Below are 22,415 nucleotides of genomic sequence, written 5' to 3' on the forward strand. Positions count from 1 at the left end.
GGTAAACCTCTGTTGCTTATCAAAGATGGTGTGTAAATATTTGGTTCTAATAGATAAGTGTTTGTGTATCGATTTTTGTAAAGGTTGCATTTTTGAATATAGTAATGATGCAAAGAATAGTATATATTTAGGTGAATTTGAGGAGGGAATGTGGGGATGGTGGTGATAATTATCAGTGAATTTCCTGGATGTTGCAGATATTAAGCACGAGTTACCGTTAATATTGAAAGCATGGCCATTCTACATTGGAAGCACACTGCCAAGAGACAGCATGCAATTATTTTGTCATTAAGAATATCTTGAAGAATAGCTAGCTCATACAACATAATTGGATTTGCTAAAATGATTGCAGTACCTTCGGGCACTCAGTATCATGATTTGTAGAAGACACAGTTATTGACAGTCCTGTGCTAGAGGTTTAAATTAATTTTTAAACTCGATGAAAACAAAAACAAAATTAAATAGGTGCTCAAATATATTTAGCAGAACAATGGAGATGTAAAGGACTGTCATCAATATCCGTTACAACTCTTGCAAAGCGGTCCCATAGATGAAAGCACAGCGGGCAACACCATATAGCTAAACAAAGACAGCATGGGCACCATATCCTGAGGCAGAAATACAATCAGCTCTTCTGTTTATTAAAATTAACCTCATTTGCACTTGTATTTTCCTTTGCATTACAACTCTGGTTATCAAAACAAAAGACTGAGTAGAGTTAAACCACTATAACCCGAAGCAGTCAAGGCCAAGTTCACGACACAAGCACACGAGTGAATCGAATATTGTGCTTTTTGCCAAACTCATTAGCAACTGGCTGTTCTTGTGCCAAATTTGCTACAGTTTATACACTAATTACTAACTTGTAAATACAGATGGAGTGTGCAAAATTGCTGGATGTTCTCTTTTGCTGAGACTATAGTAGCACTTTCCAAAAGGGGAAAAAAAAGAGAGGTATCAATCTCTCCAGAAAATTGGCAGCTAGTATAGCAGCCAAAGTAAATGAATGTATCAAAAAGATGGTACATTAACCCAACAATGCTAAATTTTGTTTAAAAGGCAGAAAGTAAACATTTTGTACAATTTATTTTGTTCGAGAGTTTTGATCAAGAGTTTAGAATTTTTGAGAAGGGGATTTACAAAAATTTCCAGCAAAAGAATTACAAACATAAACAAAGCCTACATTTCTTGCCACTCAAACAGAGCCCATTAGTTCCAATATTTCAACAGAAAAGACATTGGCAATTGCCATATTAAGGTAATATAATTAATGATCTTGTGAAGAAAAAGTATAGAAGAAAAGCTATCTAAGTTGCCATGCCAACAAGGAAGAAGCAAGAAAATCTTTAAAAATCTGTTGCTCTTCCATATTCTCTTGTTTAAATTCTGTTTTTCAAAATGGACCATTGCTGGTCTGATATAATGGCTGCAGCTGGTCACAGGCTGATAGTTCTAACCACCATTGATCTGAAGACTGGTCTTCAGAAAGTCTCGTCAAGGCAAAGAACGGAATCCTGCCAGACTGAGCCACCCGATATTGGGCTTGGACTCACGGGACACTCCGGTCTCATTAATTTATGTCAATGCCTGCTTTGATTTTGAGAGAGGAAGAAAGAAACTTATCTTTTATTGTTGAAGCTGAATGAGACTCTGAAATGTACAGAATGGCAGCGTATGCATATCATTTAGTGGAGTATTTGCTCCTGCGCTGGACTGGCTCATTCTGTCCTGCACTAGCCTGTGCTGAAGTGATGTCTTCGGCTGACTTTTCCATCGCATTGCTCACCAGCAAGTTCCATGTTTGCTCGTCTCAAAATACACATCGCATTATTAACCATCTTTACCGTCATAGAATCCTATAGTGCAGGAGGAGGCCATCTGGCCCATCGAGTCTGCACCGACCAGAATCCCACCCAGGCCATATCCCTATAACCCCATGCATTTACCCTAGATAGTCCCCCTGACAATAAGGGGCAATTTTAGCATGGCCAATCCACCAAACCCACACATCTTTGGACTGTGGGAGGAAACCGGAGCGCCCAGAGGAAACCCACACAGACACGGGGAGAATGTGCAAACTCCACACAGACAGTGACCCAAGCTGGGAATCGAACCTGGGTCCCTGGCGCTGTGAGGCAGCAGTGCTAACCACAGTGCCACCGTGTCGCCCCTCATTCTGACAAGAGGCATACTTGGATTTCAATTCAGCAATTGTTCATACAGGCTTGTCTTTGCCAGTTAAAAAGCACTAAAGCAGTAATTAACGTGTATTCTTGTGGCTTCCGCTCTGTGTTCCGTGGGACAAGGGTGGACATGGTCGGGAGGGACACGAGGCCAGGGGGAGTCCAGAAATGAAGGTGAGGTGGGGCTGCACGAATTGTAAATGCACTTCAGCTTGAGGAACACCACTGTCTACCATTCTCTAGTCTGAAAAGTGATTGTTTTCCACAGGTTTTTGTCCTTAAGCCACTTTTCGATCCAAGCAGACACTGACTCTCACATTCCATGAGCCTCAACTTTGTTAAGCAGCCTTTTGTGTGGTTCCTTGTCAAAAGCTTTCCTAAAATCCATATAGACTACATCCATTGAAATTCCTTCATTGACCTTCTCTGTTACTTCATCCAAAAATTCAATTAGATTAGTCAGGCACGATCAGCCTTTTAAGAATCCATGCTGGCTATACTTAATTAAATGGTGTAAATGGGTGGCATGGTGGCACAGTGGTTAGCACTGCTGCCTCACAGCACCAGGGACCCGGGTTCGATTCCCGGCTTGGGTCACTGTCTGTGTGGAGTTTGCATGTTCTCCCTGTGTCTGTGTGGGTTTCCTCCAGGTGCTCCGATTTCCTCCCACAGTCCAAATATGCAATTAGGTGAATTGGCCATGCTAAATTCTCCCTCAGTGTACCCAAACAGGCGCCAGAGTGTGGCGACTGGGGGATTTTGACAGTAACTTCATTGCAGTGTGAATCTAAGCAAACTTGTGACTAATAAATAAACTTTACTGAAGTTTATTTTATTTAAAATGCTTACCTGGGACCTTCCAAGAAGGATACCAAGGTGCATCTTTTGACTACCTTCTCCCAAATCTGACCCTGGGAAGCCAGCAAGTTACAGATCATTAAGTATTCTAGATTTGCTCTGTGATTCTAAGCATAAAATCACCCTTTTTGCCCTAATAGGACCCAATGTTGTGATTTCAAGAAGAAATTATATATATTTCTTGGGGCTAAAGGGATCAAGGGATTAAATACAGGAGGGTCTCTCCTTCCACACCTCAAAAAAGATTTGGGAGAGTTTTGGCAATCTGGTTACGCTTGACCTGAGCTATTTCCGTTTACTTACCATCTGTAAGAAGCAAAAGCTCCATCTATCTACGGGCAAGGGATGGAGTCACAGGTATGCACTCCCTCAGACAGGTATTCCCACTCCTGATTCACATTTGGGATCCACCATTTGCCTAAGAGTCAGTATGCTGGTAGATGTTGAAGATGCTGGTTGGGGTGCCAATCAAATGGGCTGCTTTGTCTCGGATGGTGTCAAACTTCTTGACTATTGTTAGACCTGCACTCATCCAGGCAAGTGGAGAGTATTTCAGCACACTCCTAACTTGGACAGGCTTAAGAGAGTCGGGAGCGGAGTTATTCTCCACAAAATTCCCAGTCTCTGTCCTCCTCTTTTAGCCACAGTATTTATATGGTTGGTCCAGTTCTGGTCAATTGGTAACCCCTCGTGTGTTGATAGTCGAATACATGTGGGAATAAGAAAAACTGTAAATCATAGAACAAAAAAAAACCGATGTTGAAATAAATCAAAATTTAATAGGTTCTTCTGAGGGAATGTTATTCCATTCTTGTAAAAGTAGTTTCTCAGGCCAGGCAAGGGTGTTCAGCATTAATTACGTCTTGATATACTACAAAGCAACTCACTACGAGAAGAAATTCCTCATCACCTTAAATGAGAGACCCCTTAATGCAAGTGGGTTGAGTGTTGTATGAGAACACACTAAGCTTGTGTTTATTATTCTTGATGAAGGCAGTGATGCAAAATTCCAGAGCTCATTGTGGCTGCACAACTGAATAAAGTTGTAGAGATTATTACATTTTGGAAATATAGTGGTAAATTTTAAGTCATTAACCATACAAAACCACTTTTTCCCCGCAAGTAAAATCAGGCTGAGATCAACAATTCCTTGCCCACTACTTAACCAATTCAGAGATGTTTTCATCATTTGGATGTTGTGTAAATCTTGCTGGAACAATAACATTGCTCTCTTCGTCCAAATCATTTATATATAAATTGTAAAGAGTTGAGGCCCCAGCACTGATCCCTGTGGTAAACCACTTGTCACACCCTGCCAACCAAACAATGACCCATTTATACCTTTTGTTTCCTCTTTGCTAGCCAATATCCATGTCAATATGTTACCCTCTACACCATAAGCTTTTATTTTCTGCAATAACATTTATAAGACACCTCAAATGCCTTCTGAAACAGTACATCCAATGGTTCCGCTTTATCCACAGCATCTGTTATTTCTTCAAAGAACTCCATCAAATTGTTTAATTTCTCTTTTAAAAACCATGTTGATTCTGCCTGTTTACCTTGAATTTAGCCAAATGCCCTGTTAAAATATCTTCCAGCATTTTTCCCTATTCAGACTGTCAGTGTCAAATCAATTAGATTCTCAGCCAGTTTAAAAGGGTTAGTTTAAAAATTAGAGTCACATCACATCAGATTTTATGATGGATGCATCTACATCATGCATAAAATGAAAAACATGAACAAATTGAAGCCACCCCTTTTCAATAATACAGTCCCCCCTGCAACCCCACCTTTGTCCTTTCCATATTCAGTAAAGGGACAGACCTGCATAAAAGAATCTTCTTACAATTATTAAGAGAGTACTAATATAAAACTCACAGGGCAGTTTGGTGGCTAGCCATGGTGAGGAGTTTGGGACGTAACCACTTTTTGTTGCAGCAATAAGCAGCTGAACTCCAAGGATGTAGCGGAACGTGATGAAGGCTACCCCATCTGCTTCTGAATATCCTGAGGCAAATGAGGTCTGGTTGGTAAAAATCTCAATGAAGGCTTTACCCAAAGGCTGATGTGTACTGAAATCACTCACGTGGACTTTTAACGTCACCTCTGAAAAGAAAAGGAGGATACAGTCAGAAAGCGCTGATCACTGAAAACTTAAGATTGAAAAGATTTTTTGTCTTTACTGCAAAACACTAATTACCCCATTTTAACTCATTACATGTTGTAGATCTGAGGTGCAACTTATACCTGCTTATTATGATACTCAGACAGATGATGGGTAATACCACATAACAAGTGAGATAGTGACTAATGTGCCTTTCTTAAAATAAAAAGTTGCAATAATGAAAAAACTGTGTGCAACAATAGAGAGTTTAAACCATACTAATACATTCAGAGGGACAATGTCCCTGCAGTTTACGTTGTGTCAATCTACTGCTATTTCTTGCCAGTTTTTGGAACGACCGCCAGTGCTAAGCGATCGGTGAGTTGAATTAGTCATGGGGCAAAGGAAGATATGGAGTTGAGCCACATTGTATCAAGTGCACCAAGTTTATTTTTAAATTCTTTTTCACGAAACATGGGTGTTCCTGGCTAGACCAGCATTTATTCCCCATTTCTATTTTCCCTCCATTTTCAACTGTTTTCTGTTTCAATTTTTTTCTCTTTAATCCATTGGTCTTACTTAAAATTGAATTCTGCAGTTGTACCCTTCTTGTGGTTGTTTTCCACCTTTCTGCAAATGATAAATTAAGACAGAGTACAACTTCCTCTGAAATTTTAGTATTTTTCTTAAAATCAGATTTTAGTGCATGTACAGTGAAATCTTTTAAAGGAGATGCTCCAAAAACAGACACCTACAAAGAAAAGACGCCCGAGGTACACAAATAATTTTAATGGTCAAATTACAAGACACATGTTGAAACCATGAATAAGTGCAAATGATGAATGAAGGGGAGCTTATGATGCACCAAGCTCTTTTATAACTTAAGTCATGGGACAAGGCTCATTAAAAATGTTCACTGATTGATGATTACTGCTGCTCAACCTTGCAGCTAGCTTTCCTCCTACCCTCAAATCCTCACAAGGTCAGAATATACGGGTCAGACCAAGGTGGCAGCAGCTTTTGTGAGAAATAAAAGCTTAGGGGTTTTTTTTAAAAAAGGGCGGCATGGACAAGTTGGGCTGAAGGGCCTATTTCCATGCTGTAAACCTCCATGAGTCTATAACCATCATAGTGGCAGCGAAACCACTACACTCTGGCGTGCACATTCTTTCCTGGGAGTACCTGCAGGGAAGTTTCTATTCTCTTGTGCAAGTCGTGAAGAAAAAAAGTTTCCAATCAGTGGAGCATTTTTAAAAAATAGTACATTGAATAGCCATTCTGAAAATAAGGAAACATGCATTAAAAAGGATAGATGCCAGTCACCAAGGTGTCTGTAATTTACAAGTTTTCATGTTCTTCCGAGATGTGAGATTTTTAAAAATGTGCTATCTTGCGCCCTTCTAGGTGGCAAATGTTAACAGTGTGCAACACTAGATAGACAATGTAAATTTTAGCACTCAGGTCAGGCACAGCATGGATCGGATTCCAGGTAAAAGCTCATTTCTTACAATGAACAAACATGCCTTAACCCAGCCGGAAAAAAATGACTACCCCGCACTGCACAGTACCATGACAGCTCAATTTCACACTTGCAACTTTTGTGTAATTTGTAAAAAGTGAAATAAACATCAAAGCAATGGAACAAACTTGCATTTAGGAAGTGCTTCAGGGCATTCCAAAGTGCTTTACAACCAACTAAATACTTTTGAATAGGAGTTACTATTGTAATATAGGACACAACATAAGTGCTCAGTGGCACAGTGGTTAGCCTCACAGCGCCAACGACCCAGCTTGATTCCCGGCTTGGGTCACTGTCTGTGCGGAGTCTGCACGTTCTCCCTGTGTCTGCGTGGGTTTCCTCCGGGTGCTCTGGTTTCCTCCCACCAGTTTAAAGACATGCTGGTTAGGTGCATTGGCCATGCTAAATTCTCCCTCAATGTACCTGAATAGGTGCCGGAGTGTGGCGACTAGGGGATTTTCACAGTAACTTCATTGCAGTGTTAATTTAAGCCTACTTGTGACACTAATAAATAAACTTAAAACTGCTGTGGACTCAGCCATTAGGAATTAGCAGCATGAAATAAAAATCTAAAATATGGCCATAAATCTATTGTGACTTAGCAGACTAACAATTCTTTTTCAGATTAATTTCACATTCGCCATTCTGGGAGGAACAAGAACCTTCGTCAGCTGGGGATGAATTTCAAATCAGTTTTCAAAAGGTGACAGCACTCTATTCTGGTCCCCTGCCAGAATAGCTAGCTCCAGCTTACTGTTCAGATTGAAGTAGCATAAGGGTGCCTATTATGAATATGAAGGTACTGGGTAGGAACTAAATCAAGTACTAGCTTTTTTTTGTATGCTACTGTTCAAATTATTACAGATCCCTTCTCTTAAAAAAAAGCATAGAAATGAAAGACAGCAGCCAGTATAATAGTCAATGGTTATTTTACAGGATTAACGATCTAAAGGCTTGGATGAATGACCTGGTTACACAAGTTCAGATCCCATGAGGGTGGCGGGGAAATTTAAATTGAGTTAATGAAATAAAAACCTGGTATTAGCAATAGTGACTATAAATTGTCGTAAAAACCCATCAGATTCACTTTTCCCCTTTATGGATGGAAATCTGCTGTCCTTACTCAGTCTGACCTACATGCAACTCCAGGTCCTTGGCAATGTGGTTGACTCTCAGCTGTCTCTGAAACGGCCCAGCAACTCACTTGTATCAAATTGCTACAGATAAAGTAACAATGGTTGGAAGCACCTGCATAGAATTTGGCACCAGACACAACAAAAGCACACCAAGCCCAGTCAACCTGCATAATCCTACATAATGCACTAATGTCTAAGGAATTGTGTCAAAATTGGGAGAGCTGTCCTTATATTTTAGTCAAGCAATAGTCTGAGCTGTCATACAGGCTCCTACTTTTCAGTCAGTACCCCAGACTCATCCATCACCAGCCCACAGTGGCATAGTGATATGCAATCAGGAAGGAATGACCCGGAGTGTATTCAATATTGACTCCAGACTCCTTGAGGGATCAAGTAGAGCATGGGTAAAGAAACCTCCTGCTGAATTAATATTCATTACATTACAAGTAATGTAATTAATATTACAAGTTGAATTCAAGTTCAAAGAAGCACAGGTTTGCATGGGCACCTAGGGAGGAAGCTTCCATCTGCATCACTATGGGTGGCTTGGTAGCACCATGAGTGACCAAGCTGAGTCTTGAAGACAATCGGTGACAAACTGGGTTTCTAGCAGATGAGTGGGGGCCCATCCTCATAGTGAAGACACCTTCCATTGTGTTGTGTGGCATTGGCACCATACTAAATGGGACAGATTCAGAGGGATCTCCTCACCAATGTTGAAACATCTTTAAAACTCAAATCGTGTAACAGGTAGATCAGTGGTCTCAAGCCATACAATGAAGACTGGAGTACATATGGTAGAAATGGCTTGACTGTCACTGCCTCACCTTATTAACCACTTGATCAAATCCCATTATTTCATCATCATCAAAAAGGCAAACTCCATTCTCATTTTTGCTCCCACTGGTGTGACAATACTATGCCTTTAAGAAATATATTTTAATCATGTTTCTCCGCAGTTTTTTTTCCAAAACGGGCCCTGGTATTTTGTTGCCATAATGTCTGAGTTGATGTCCTCTAATTGTTGCTGAAGTAATATAATGGGCATCTCGTTTATTTTTAATCAAGATGCTAATGTAGCGTCCTGAAGTTTTATGATCCTTTTGGAATTGTTGGGCGGAGCATGACTGACAGGTCAGGTGCTGCCTTTGGACAGTTCTTTATCCCCATAAAAAAAAATCCAACGTTTTAGTTTCAGTTTTGTCAGAAGCTGTTTGGGCTGCAGACTGATAGTGGTGTTTTTTTTCTCTCCCTCCCTGGTGTTGGAAATCTTTTTTGGGGGGAGGGGGGAGGGCAGGGGGTGGTTGGGATTGCAGTTAGAAGCTAGAGGCAGGTACTGTCTCTATCTCTCAAGGTGTGCTGAAAGTTCCTGGACTGGAAAGCCTCAGCGTTTTAATTCAACATCCAAAGGACACAACAGGTGTTTAAAAGCTGCAAAATCCAGCATCATGTGAGCATACCTGCTTTCTGTGCTAAGCCTAGAATGGGGTTATGTTTGTGGGGGTTGTTTGATCTGGAACTGTAAAGTTAGCTGTTAACGTTTATACAATGTTATGGTTGTTTTCCTGTAATTGATGAAAAGTATGCTGATTTTTCTTATTGTAGTTTAACTGTGTTATTAAATAAACTTTGTTTGATAAAAACTTCCCAAAGGGTGCCTTGAATCATACTGGGAGTGAAAGACCTTATGCTCACCCGTGCTAAATTCAAATGTAAAAACTTCAGGCTATCTTCAAAAGGTCCAGGCTATCTTCACAAAACACCTTGGAGTTTCTGGCCTGGATCATAACATGAGCAACCGGTTTTCCCTTCCCACCAACATCATTACAGAATGGAAGTGTTCACAGATTTGCTCGTATTTATAATGAAGAACATCCATTCAGCCACCTGTGTCTCCTGCATTCCTCACTGCACCCTCCCTGAATCACTCTTCCGACACCAGTCGTCAATTTGGGCTCTTATACTAGATATTGCCCTCATGTTCAGCATCATAGGCCACCCCAGTAAATGAGCCTTTACTAGTTGAATATCTGGTTAAATGTAACAGCCCAGCAGTCAAGCAGATTAGGGAACCTGGGGTTAGTCTATTCTGGCTTTCTAGACATATGCATATTCTCAGTAGGCTTCTGAGAAAACATACACTCAGACTGTGGATTCGGTCATGGACTAAAGATAGAGAGAGTAGAGTAGTTCAGTGATGGAATAGGACCAGTGCAGCTGAAAGCTTTGCTGCCAATGTTCAAAAATAGAGGCAAGCATAAAAGACCAGAGTCAGGACCGCAAGGAGCAACAAGGAAGTCCAAGAATACAAGAGGTGGCAGAATGGTTTTGGTGGTGTTTGAGAAGTAGAGGAAGGGTTGATGGTGGGGGTGAAGAATTTCAGACAAAAAAACCTTTAGGAGACAACAAATCAATGTAGGTTAGCAAAGACAGACTGGCTGATAGACCAACTGGCTTTCATGCAGGTCAGGATACCTAATGTTATATTTCCCTCTCAAACAACTTTCTCCTGCATCTTTCACCCCGCGTAAATAAAACAACTTCTCCTTTCAATCATGTATTCCGTTTCCTCCAGCCAATCTCCTTGGTTTTATTTGACCTCGACCGACCCGTTATCCACACGCATAGAACACTTAGTCACATTCAAGGGGAAAAAATACAAATTGAAAATTAAAAAAGTCATTCATAAATTACAACTACCCCTCTGCTCTTCCCACCTATCTATTCAATATTTGCAGATAGATTTTAACAGTGCTTACAGATAACTGGTGTAACCATGGAAACACTCCTGGAATATGGAAATGTGAACGAAAAAGGCCCCATGGAGAACACATGCAACATAACTAGGGTGGTTCCACTCAACCTACCCTTTACAATTTAATAGGCTGAGGCCGGATTATACCCAAGGGAGGGGGGTATTATAACCATAGCAACATAAAGGTTAATTATCACAAACTACAAAGCAGGAGATGTAATAGGAGCTGCAGGATGACAGATTGCCACCAGGACAAAGGGAAAGCCTGCGGAGAAACACTGCGCAAAGAAAAACTGACAGTAGGGAAACATTCACCACAATTGAAGCTGTGAAGACGCAGCGTCACACAAAAAAAAACCCTGACCTATTAATGGCCAACCAGGATTTGAAAATACTGCAAATTTGGAGGTTAGTTCAAGATATTGGTGGCAAAACACTGCTGACTTTGGAGAAATGAGCAGCATCAGTTGAAAAAGGTCACAGTCTACACAAATATTGCAGAAAGCTTAAAATGCATTTTTTTAAAAATTCAGTCACACTTCTACCATAGCAAGAGAAGAAATAGTCGGGGCTCCAGTCATCATTTTTTAAGTCTCTCCAGGTATAAATTGATAGAGTGTTAATGCTATATATTATGGTTTAGAAAGGGAAGAAAGGATAGTTTCAATAGGACAGTCAGCCTAACCTCAGTGATGGACAAATTATTGGAGAAAGCTCCGAGAAAGTGTATAAATCATTTAAAGAGACAGACCTAACAAGGACAGTCGGCATGGATTGCTTAAAAGAAGCAAAACAGAAAATGAATAGAGCCAACGTTGTGTGTCTGGAACATTGGCTCTGGTTGAGCGCAAGCGCTCCGAAAGCTAGTGGATTTTGCTACCAAATAAACCTGTTGGACTTTAACCTGGTGTTGAGAGACTGCTTACTGTGTTTACCCCAGTCCAACACCGACATCTCCACATCTATCCTCTCTCCACAGATGCTGTCAGACCTGTTGAAATTTTCCAGCATTTTGTTTTTGTTTCAGATTCCAGCATTGGCAGTATTTTGCTTTTGTTAAGAGAGGGTCGCCTCTGATGAATTTGATTGGATTTTTTGGGTAGGCAACAAGGAGGGTCAATGAGGGTAGTGCATTTGATGTGATCTACATGCATTTTAACAAGACTTTTGACAAAGTCCCACATGACAGACTGGTCAGAAAAATAAAAGCTCATGGGAGCAAAGGGAAAGTTGCAATGTGAATCCAAAATTGCCTCAATGAGAGCATGCAAAAGGTAATTGTCAGTGGGTGTTTTTCCAATGGCATCCCCCAGGGCTCAGTTGCTGTGTGGTAAAAAAAAATCAATGATTTAAGCATAGATTTAGACGGCATGATTAAGTGGTTGCAGATAAAATAAATGATGAGGAAGAAAGTTGCAGAACGATGCCAATGGGCTAACAAGGTGTGCAAAAAGTGGCAAATGGAATTCACTCAGGAGAAATGCAAGGCAATACATTTGGGGAGGACAAATGGGAATACACAAGAAACGGTAGGTGGTGGAAACCCAGTACATCACCCTGCTCAGCCCTTGGGTAGGAAAGCTGGGGTACACCTCCAACACTGGCCCTCTTTCCCGATTGGGTGCTTGCCATCATTACATCCCCACACCCTTCTCCTCAGTCCCCCCTCTGAATCTCACCATGAGACTCTGTACACTTAGGGAGGGAAATCCTGCCACCTGTAAAATTCTGCCCATAGTGTACAGGGGAGCAGGGGATTTATGCTAGAACTGTAGAAGACATTAGTTAGACCATAGCTAAAGAACAGTGTACAGTTCCGGTCATCACATTACAGGATCCACGCTGGAGAAGCATTGTCCCTCAAATATATGATAACCAATTGTCACTCACAAATGGAGAGAGATCACATTAGAGAGGGTGCAGAGGAGATTTACAAGGATGTTGCCAGGATTGGAGAATTTTACCCATGAGGAAAGATTGGGCAGTCTGGGGTTGTTGTTGTTGTTGGAATAGAGGTGGGTAAGGGATATTTAATTCAGATGCATAAAATTATGAGGAAAATAGACAAGAGTGGAGAGGAAGGACCAATTTCTATTGACAGAGAGGTCAAAAACCATTGGTTGGTTAGTTCAGTTGACTAGATGGCTAGGATGTGATGCAGAATAATGCCAATGATGTAAGTTCAATCCCCATACTGACTAGTGGTTCATGGAGGCCTGTCTCCTCACCTTGATCCACACTGGAGAAGCATTGTCCCTCAAATATATGATAACCAATTGTCACTCACAAATGGAGAGAGATGCTTCTGGTCCTTTGTGGACTATGGCCATTTACAAATGACCAGGTTTGAAGTAAGTGGTGGAAGTACCTTTTTTCATCCAGAGGGTGGAGGAGGTCAAGAACTCACTGACTGAAAAGGTGGTAGAGGCAGAAACCCTTATTACATTAAAAAAACACTTGGATATGTCGCTGACATGCCGCAAATCGCAAGGTTACAAATTAAGAGCTGGAAGGTGGGATGAGACTGGAAAGATCTTTATTACTCAGCACAGATGCAATGGGCTGCATGGTTTCCGTCTGTGCTGTAAATTTTGAGATTGTCCAGTTTCTAAATACTGAACAGAGTTGATTACCATTCATTATAAAGCTTAGTAAGCACCAGTATCCAGTGTGCATGCACTTCAGACCAGATTTGTAGAGCTGTTACTGATGAGTCACAGTTGAACCACCAACAAGTTTTACTTGGGCGTTACACTTGTACAACTCGAGTAGGGATAACATGGGGAAACAAAATTCTTCCCCAATGGATTGCTTGGTAAATACACCATCTGCCATGGCGCTGAGCTTATAACAACAAGAATGTCCTTGGCTTGATTCCCCATCTGTGTCAGTTGATCTCAGCCGAGAGTCAGTAAAGTATTACAGTTGGCTTCTGTGCCTCTGGGCTTGAAAAACAATTCAAATTTGCCTCCATCCTCATAAAATCCTTCCTCCCCACCTGTGGCACACATTATTCTCCATAAGAGATGTGGGGAGAAAGCCTGCTTCTAACCACTTTTGGCATTTGCTAAAACAGCCTGTGATAACCCTCAGTCCAATTTCCCCACGTCCTGAAGGGAGACAGCCTGGACCATGCTTAGTAACTTCTTTGGCTGACCGTCAATATCTTAAACTTGAGATTTATGCAATCAAGGGACATAACTACTCTGTGGTACAATACATCGCTGTACAGAAACCAAAATGATTTATCAACATTTAAACAATGTAAGTATATAATGGGATCTTCAGATCCACTACCTTAAACGGCCCAAACTGGATTACATAAATAGAATCTACTTTGATCAATTATTCTGCTAAAATTAATATCAAAAGGGTCAAGTAGGCATTTTCAGTATAATATAATAGATGTATTACAAGATACTCAGAATCATCTGAAAGTGCAGTGCAATTAACCTTCAACTCTGCATCACTTAACTTAATTATAAGCACTGTACAATTGAACACACACAGCTAAAATAAATAAAGTGCTTTTACAGTTAGGGTACAAGTCTGCCAAATCCTATTCGACATCATGTAGAAACAGGGTATTCAGTCTCGACGAATCAATAACTGTATTTATTATGTTTGTAAAGGTGCAGCCTTTGTAAAGGTGCAGTTACTGCAAAGCATTCTTATTTGCAAAAATTAAAGAATATTAGCATATTTAGATTCCTATATATTGTAGAAAAGTAAATGTTGAATAGTCCAATTAGCAAGTTATTTTGAACATGAATCCTAGGTATGGAGTTTAAGTTTATTTATTAATGTCACAAGTAGGCTTACATTAAAAACGCAATGAAGTCACTGTAAAAATCCCCTCGTCGCCACATTTCAGTGCCTAATTGGGTACACAGAGGAAGAATTTAGCATGGTCAATGCAGCTAACCAGTACGTCTTTCTTCCTCAGTGGGAGGAAACAGAGTACCCGGAGGAAACCCACACAGACACGGGGAGAACGTGCAGACTCTGCACAGACAATGATCCAAGCCAGGAATTAAACCCAGGTCTCTGGCACTGTGAGACAGCAGTGCTAACTAATCATTGCGCTACCGTGCCGCCTACAATAATATATTTACAGTGCATTATTACCAAGCTAAACGACACAAGGACTGCTTCTTTTCCATATCATTCACAGCACACTGCAAATGCTACGATTTGCTTGAAACATTTGAAATGGGTTTTCCTCATTACCTTTTATCTATTACAAACAATGCAGCCTTGCCTCACACGTCTTTATACTCTTGCAATGCAGGTAGTGCCGTACCAAGGTGACTCAAAGACTTTCCACATATTATTCTGTGTAAAGGTTCCGTAATATCAAAACATTGTAAGAACAAACTACTTTCCATTTACATCTAATTCCATATATCTGCATATCATTTGCACTATAGCAATTTGACCATGGTCACTTAACTTTCAGATTGCCACTTCCTAAATACCAGTTATTGAGATCTAAGCTGCTTAACTTAAGATAGCATCTATAAAGTGAGAGAGATTTGGCAGCAAATTTTGTAATCAACACCTTGAAATTAATTCAGAGTGAAATTATAAACTATATGGGGAATATGTTAAGCTTTAATGTCATGTTTGTTTCCTGTTAGTTTATTAATTTGGATAAAAATGCCCTAACAGCTGCCTGTTTGCCAACGCAACATCATGTACAGATTCCTGGATTGGAAAAAAATGGAGTGGTTTTCTCCATGATCAATGATTGTGAGATAGCGCGCATAAATTTTCCAACTGCAGCTAAGGGGAGTGGCACCTCATTTGTATTACATAGAGATAGCACAAAGATATCACATCACTACACCCAACAGTTAAGTAAAGAAAACTGCTGCCACAAGGATTAGTATTTCTATGGAAACCATCCCTATGGCCCACATAATGTTGTACTGTGCCACATACATCTGAGTTTGATCCTAAGCCCTTGCTAAATGAGCTGATCTCTTCCAAGGACAGCAGAATTCTCAGGCTCGGCAGAAAACAACAAAAATAGCCCTGGCCATTATTCAACGGGTGCTGAGCAGCACTGGGCAAAGGCAAAATCAACCTTAACTGTGATATTCCTCCCACAGCCAAAAATGCCCAAAACTATGCTAAAGTATGATTTCCTAAGCAAAGAACCCGAGAGTTATCAACTGTTTAATCCTAACAAAGTCACTGCCTTTAGGGAAAATGAAATGGGAAGTGGACAAAACATTTCCTCACTGGGTGGCTTTGTGCTGCTCATTGAAAGGAAGAGGGGCTCCAACATGTGGAGGGTATAATTTCCCAACTTGGGAGTGCCTGGATAGGTTCACCTCAAGTCAGATCCCTGAAAAACAGACATTCACAAGTGTGGAAGAAAATCATTGCAATGTTTCGTGACCCTGTTGCTATCCCCAACTCAAAATTTCAGACCTACATAAACTTTAATCACAGCAACGATAGATCGAGGACAATCAAGAGTGAAAAGCTTAAGTAATCAATATCAGCAAAGAAAGGTATTAGTGAAGTTTAAGGGATTTAAAACGGACAAATCCCCAGGAGCTGATGGCCGACATCGCTCAGGGTTCTAAAAGAGGTCACTGCAGAGATACTGAATGCGCTGGATATGATTTTCCGAAGTTCCCCAGATCCTAGATAGTCCCAGCAAGCTGGAAGCTAACATCGCATTGTTAATCACAAAAGGAGGGAACTACATGTCTGTTAGCCTAACATAAGTTGTCGGGAAAAATTGAGGAATCTATGATGAGGTTTGACAAAGCATTCAGAATGTGACAGTATGGTCAGGCAAAGTCAACACAGTTGCATGAAAGGGAAATAGTGTTTGAAAAATGTATTCGCGTTTTTGAGGATGTAACTAGCAAGACAGATAAAGGTGAACCAGTAGATGTAGTATGTTTGGTTTTCTAAAGGGCATTCATTAAGGTAACACAAGTTTAATATACAAGATAAGGGCTCATGGAGTAAGGGATGATGCATCCCAAATGGATGGAGGATTGGGTGACCGACTGGAGGAAGTGGAGAAGGGTGACCCCAAGTAAAATGAGAAGCCTAAAGAGAATGATGAAAGTGGCTTGCAGTAATGTCCTTCGTTCCTTAGTTTCTGTTTCTTGTCAGACTTTGAATTTAGACACTTGAATACATAGGTATGCAAAGACTGATGTTCTGATTATGATAAATTCAGCCTATAGAATCACAGAGTGCAATTGGTCCTTCACTAAACATAATGGTAGGTTGTTGTCGTTTTTTTAAATATTGCTCTCTCATAGAATCTCTACAGTGCAGGAGGCCATTTGGCCTACTGACTCTTTGACAGGGCATCTTACCCAAGCTCTTTCCCCCACCTATCCCTGTGAACCCACACATTAACCATGGCTAACCCATCTAATCTACACATCTTGGGACACGAAAAGGGCAATTTACTATGGCCAATCAACCTAACCCTGCACATCTTTGGATTTTGGGAGGAAACCGGAGCACCCAGAGGAAACCCATCCATACAGACACGGAGAACATGCAATCTCCACACAGACAGTCACCCAAGGCCAGAATTGAATCCAGGTCCCTGGCGCTGTGAGACAGCAGTGCTAACCGCTGTGCCACCATGCCACCCTCTCCTCTAATTTGTCTTGGGTGGTTGTAAAATTCTGTACAGAAACTACTCTTGCACCCTAAGCTTCACCGTTTATATTAGTGCTGGACTTGTTGCCATAGAAGCGGACCCCAGATAAAATCATGTAAAAATCAGGGTTTTTTGTGGCTTATCAAAACAGCTTTTATAATGCCTTCATTACAATGGCAATACAGTACAAGTTCATTGATATGAAGGATGGGCCAGGGTAGATAGAAGTCAACTGGTTCCAGAAGTTGAGGAGGGAGTCAAGGGGCCAGAGGTATACGATTAAATACAGGAATGAAGGGGCGGAGAATAATGTAATTCACTTGTTTGAACAGTTGAGGCAGAAAGCAAGATTAGATTAGGTTGGAAGTGCGGGAAAAGACGTTGAATGGACAAGAAGAGGATAGGTAAATTGGAATAGAATTATTTATTCACGAGGAGGGTAAACATCATGTATTAGCATGGATTGAGGATTGGTTAACTAACAGAAAGCAAAAGGTGGGGGGTAAATGGGTGTTTTTCTGGTTGGCGATCAGTGACTAGTGGTGTGCCTCAGGGATCAGTGTTGGGACTGCAATTGTTTACGGTTTACATAGATGATTTGGAGTTGGGGACCAAGTGTAGTGTGTCAAAATTCGCAGATGACACTAAGATGATTGGAAGAGCAAAGTGTGCAGAGGACGCTGAAAGTCTGCAAAGGGATATAGATAATCTAACTGAGTGGGTGAGGGTCTGGCAGAGTACAATGTTGGTAAATGTGAGGTCATCCATTTTGGTAGGAATAACAGCAAAATGTACTATTATTTAAATGGTAAAAAATTGCAGCATGCTGCTGTGCAGAGGGACCTGGGTGTCGTTGTGCAGGAATGTCAAGGAGTTGGTTTGCAGGTGCAGCAGGTAATTAAGGTGGCAAATGGAATGTTGTCCTTCATTGCTAGAGGATGGAGTTTAAAAACAGCGAGATTAAGTTGCAGCTGTATAAGGTGCTGGTGAGGCCACACCTGGATTACTGTGTACAGTTTTGGCCTCCTTACTTGAGAAAGGATATACTGGCACTGGAGAGGGTGCGGAGGAGATTCACTAGGTTGATTCCAGAGTTGATAGGGTTGGCTTATGGAGGAGAGACTGAGTAGACTGGGGCTATACTCATTGGAATTCAGAAGAATGAGGGGAGATCTTATAGAAACATACAAGATTATGAAGGGAATAGATAAGATAGAAACAGGGAAGTTGTTTCCACTGGTGGGTGAAACTAGAACGAGGGGGATAGCCTCAAAATAAGGGAAAGCAGATTTAGGACGGAGTTGAGGAGGAACTTCTTCACACAAAGGGTTGTGAATCTGTGGAATTCCCTGCCCAGTGAAGCAGTTGAGGCTACCTCATTGATTGTTTTTAAGGCAAGGATAGATAAATTTTTGAACAGTAAAGGAATTAAGGGTTATGGTGAGCGGGCGGGTAAGTGGAGCTGAGTCCACAAAAAGATCAGCCATGATCTTATTGAATGGCGGAGCCGGCTCGAGGGGAAAGATGGCCTAATCCTGCTCCTAGTTCTTACCTTATGTTCATACATTGGGTGGACCAAATGATCTGTTCCTGTGGTGACACTTCCACATGAAAGAATTTGAGTTCATTCTTAATAGCAGTTATAAGAACACAAGAATAGGGGCAGAAGTAGACCAAGAGGCACCCTGAGCCTGCTCCACCATTCAATATGATCATCGCCGAAAATCTCCATCCCTTGTTCGCAGCTGGGATTCTCTGGTGCCACTGAAAGTGATGGGGGTTTTGGCTGGAACGCCAAATTTTCCATTCTCACTTGCAGCAGGGCAGCCACGGACGAGGTCGGAGAATCCCGCCCATAGCCAACCTTCAGCCTCAACTCTGCTTTTCTGCCCAATCCCTTATTCATTAATTCCCTAGAAACCAGAAATCTATCTCAGTCCTGAATATACTCAATGATGCAACATCTACATCCTCCTGGCATAGTGAATTCCAAATTCCACAACCCTTTTGAATGAGGAACTCTCTCCTCATCACAGTCCTAAATAATCAACCCTTTACCCTGGGGCTGTGCTGCCATGGCTTCTGATCTTCGGGTAAGCATTCTCCAAGGCGGCCTTCACGACACACGACAGCGCAAAGTCGCTGAGCAGAAACTGATAGCCAAGTTCCGCACACATGAGGACAGCCTAAACCGAGATGTTGGCTTTATGTCACACTATCAGTCACCCCCACAGCTTGCCTCCTGTCCTGTCTGGAGACAATACACATCCCTTTAACCTGTGCTTAATGCTCCCTCCTCCACTCACATTGTCTGTATCTTTAAGAACTGGTTGGCTGTAGAGATTTGTATTCTAATCAGTATTCTGTAACTTGATTTTGTGTCTGAGCCCTGTTTGAGAGCAGGTTTCCACTCCATCTGACGAAGGAGCAGCGCTCCGAAAGCTGATGGTATTTGCTACCAAATAAACCTGTTGGACTTTAACCTGGTGTTGTTAAAACTGTTACTGTGTTTAACCCAGTCCAACGCCGGCATCTCCACACCAGGTTTCCCAGGCAGGGGAAACAAACTCTGTGTCTACCTAGCAATCTTGTATATTTCAATGATATCACCTCTTATTCTTATAAACTCCAGAGAACATAAATGCTATTTACTCAGCCTGGGCGGCACAGTGGTTAACACTGCTGCCTCACTGCGCCAGGGACCTAGGTTTGATTCTCGGCTTGGGTCACTGCCTGTGCGGAGTCTGCATGTTCTGCCAGTGTCTGTGTGGGTTTCCTCCAGGTGCTCTGGTTTCCGCCCATAGTCCCAAAGATGTGCTGTTTAGGTGCATTGGCCATGCTAAATTCTCCTTCAGTGTACTCAAACAGGCGCTGGAGTGTGGTTACTAGGGGATTTTCACAGCAACTTTATTGCAGTGTTAATGTAAGCCTACTTGTGACACTAATAAATAAAACTTACTCTTCCCAAAGTACTTGAATCTACTCCATTTCTCCAAGTCTTTACCCATAATCTTTACACCTTCACTCTGACCCTTTCATCTCGGCTCAAACTGACAGTCCATAAATGGGGTATTTTCCTTGCCATCTTCCAGCATTTTTCTCCAGATACTCGGTCATGTTCTCATCAACCCACCACATAGCTCAACGTCATCTGCAAACATCATTGACCATAGCACTTCCTGTCTCACTTGCCCAAGTGAGAACATCCTTGGCAATCAGGAAAAGGATCAAGCTCAGGGCCAATCCTTGATGTAATCTAACTTTGAAACTGAAACTCTCCCTGCTCAGCTTCTTATTCTTGTTCTGCCTTGAACATGTCTTTTAATAGTCACATACTTCTCAGGCACTCCACAAATTCTAGGAAATCTTGAGATTTCCTCCCTAGGTACATAATCATAGCCTTTTCCAGATAGATGAATCATAGAATCCCTACAGTGCAGAAGGAGGCCATTTGGCCCAATGTGTCTGCACCGACAACAATCCCATCCAAGCCCTATGCCCATAACCCCACATATTTACCCAGCTAATCCCTCTAACCTACGCATCCCGGGATACTAAGGGATATTTAGCATAGCCAATCAACCTAACCCACACATCTTTGGACTGTGGGAGGAAACTGGAGCACCCGGAGGAAACCCACGCAGACACGGGGAGAACATGCAAACTCCACACAGACGGTGACCCAAGCCGGGAATCGAAACCTGGGCCCTGAAGCTGTGAGGCAGCAATGCTAACCGCTGTGCCACCGTTCCGCCATAATACCATCTTCATGTTGCATTGGCCTTGTTAATGCTTCTCCATCACTTGTCTCAAAACAGAAATGGCATTAGTGATGCCCAGACATGAATCTTAATTGACCTCATGTATTTTTACTATTCATCTCAGTCTCTGGACAATGATGTTTAGGATCTGGACCCCATATCCACCATGACAATTCCTCTGGTATCTCAGCCAGTCCTAATGCTTTGCTGTTTTCCCTTGCTTTCAATGCTATTCCAATTCCTTCCAGATTGATGCTAATTGTCATTTCCTGACTTTCAGCAACCGCTTTTATTTTTGTTCTTGGATTTTCTTCATTCATGAGCCAGTTAAAATATTGGCCCTCACCTCCCTTCGATTTCATCCTCTTTCAATAAGGTTAACCCACCTGCACCATTTCTCACATCTTCTACTAACCTATCTCAAGCAGCCACTATTCTGAAGTTCTCTCTTTTGGTATCCAGACATTCCCATATGCATTCTGTGGCCAGAGATCTGCAAACTCTCTACTGGGACCAATTTTCTAAAGTAGGTTCGGGTGGAACAAGCAAGACAGAACTGAAATTCGATTTAGCTTTCAGATTGGCTCGATGTTTGAATCCCACAGTTGTGTACTGCTACACATTAGATTGCTCCCCTGTGACCCTCAGAAAAAGCATAATTAAACCAAGGGTGGAAAAAAAATATGTTGACGTGCTGCATTTATTAGGGGAAAAAAAAAACTTTCTTGGAGCCATAAAGACATTTGCTGTATGGAGTCTTAAGCATCTAAACTAATTTGATTCATCACGCAGGCCATAACTGGATGAACTCCCCCTGGGTTTACGTACAATTTTATACCTTGGCATCGTAAAAAGATCGATTTGGATCGCTGAACTTGATCATACTGATCTGACTACAGATCACAAAATATCATGATATAAATAGTCCAAATAGAACAAGGGTCGGTTTGGCGTAGTTAATTTGGAATGTATAGCCAATCTCACTTAAAAGTTCAGAAGAAAATGCAAATTTTGCAACATGTTTCATAGGAAACTCAATCCCTTACAACAGTCATATAATTTTACTTCAATGATTGCACAGGAACAAGAGGTCAGTACAACGAACATGGTCAAGACCCTTTTGGTGCTATTATGAAGGTAAGGAGTTGACATTGAAGCTTTATAGACTCACTTATTGTGTAGACAGGGCTGTAAGTATTTGCAGGCACTGTTACATGAAATATTGATTACAAAAGTGTAAAGTTAATCAAACTTCTGTGGGCTGTTCTCTTGTATTTACATTGTACTTCGCCCCTCTTCCTTAGAAACTGGAGATCCATTAGGGGTAAAAGGTGCGTGCAAAGGAGCCCAGATCTCCATATTGCAAATTGGTCACAAACTATTGGAGGAGAGCAGGGGCAACAGAAAATGAACAAGATTGACCTGAAAAGCCACTGCTATAAGAATTGCA

General features: G+C 41.4%; 1 protein-coding gene across 1 annotated transcript in view; it reads right to left on the reverse strand.

Moving 5' to 3' along the window:
- fam171a1 (family with sequence similarity 171 member A1) overlaps positions 1-22,415 on the reverse strand; it is a 165,575-nt gene that overhangs the window by 59,746 nt on the left and 83,414 nt on the right. Inside the window, exon 2 of the mRNA XM_078235247.1 lies at positions 4,923-5,150. Within this exon, the coding sequence (XP_078091373.1) occupies positions 4,923-5,150 (228 nt within the window). The remainder of the gene's footprint in view (positions 1-4,922; positions 5,151-22,415) is intronic.

Source organism: Mustelus asterias, chromosome 2, assembly GCF_964213995.1.
Source record: "Mustelus asterias chromosome 2, sMusAst1.hap1.1, whole genome shotgun sequence".
In the NCBI taxonomy this organism is placed as follows: domain Eukaryota; kingdom Metazoa; phylum Chordata; class Chondrichthyes; order Carcharhiniformes; family Triakidae; genus Mustelus; species Mustelus asterias.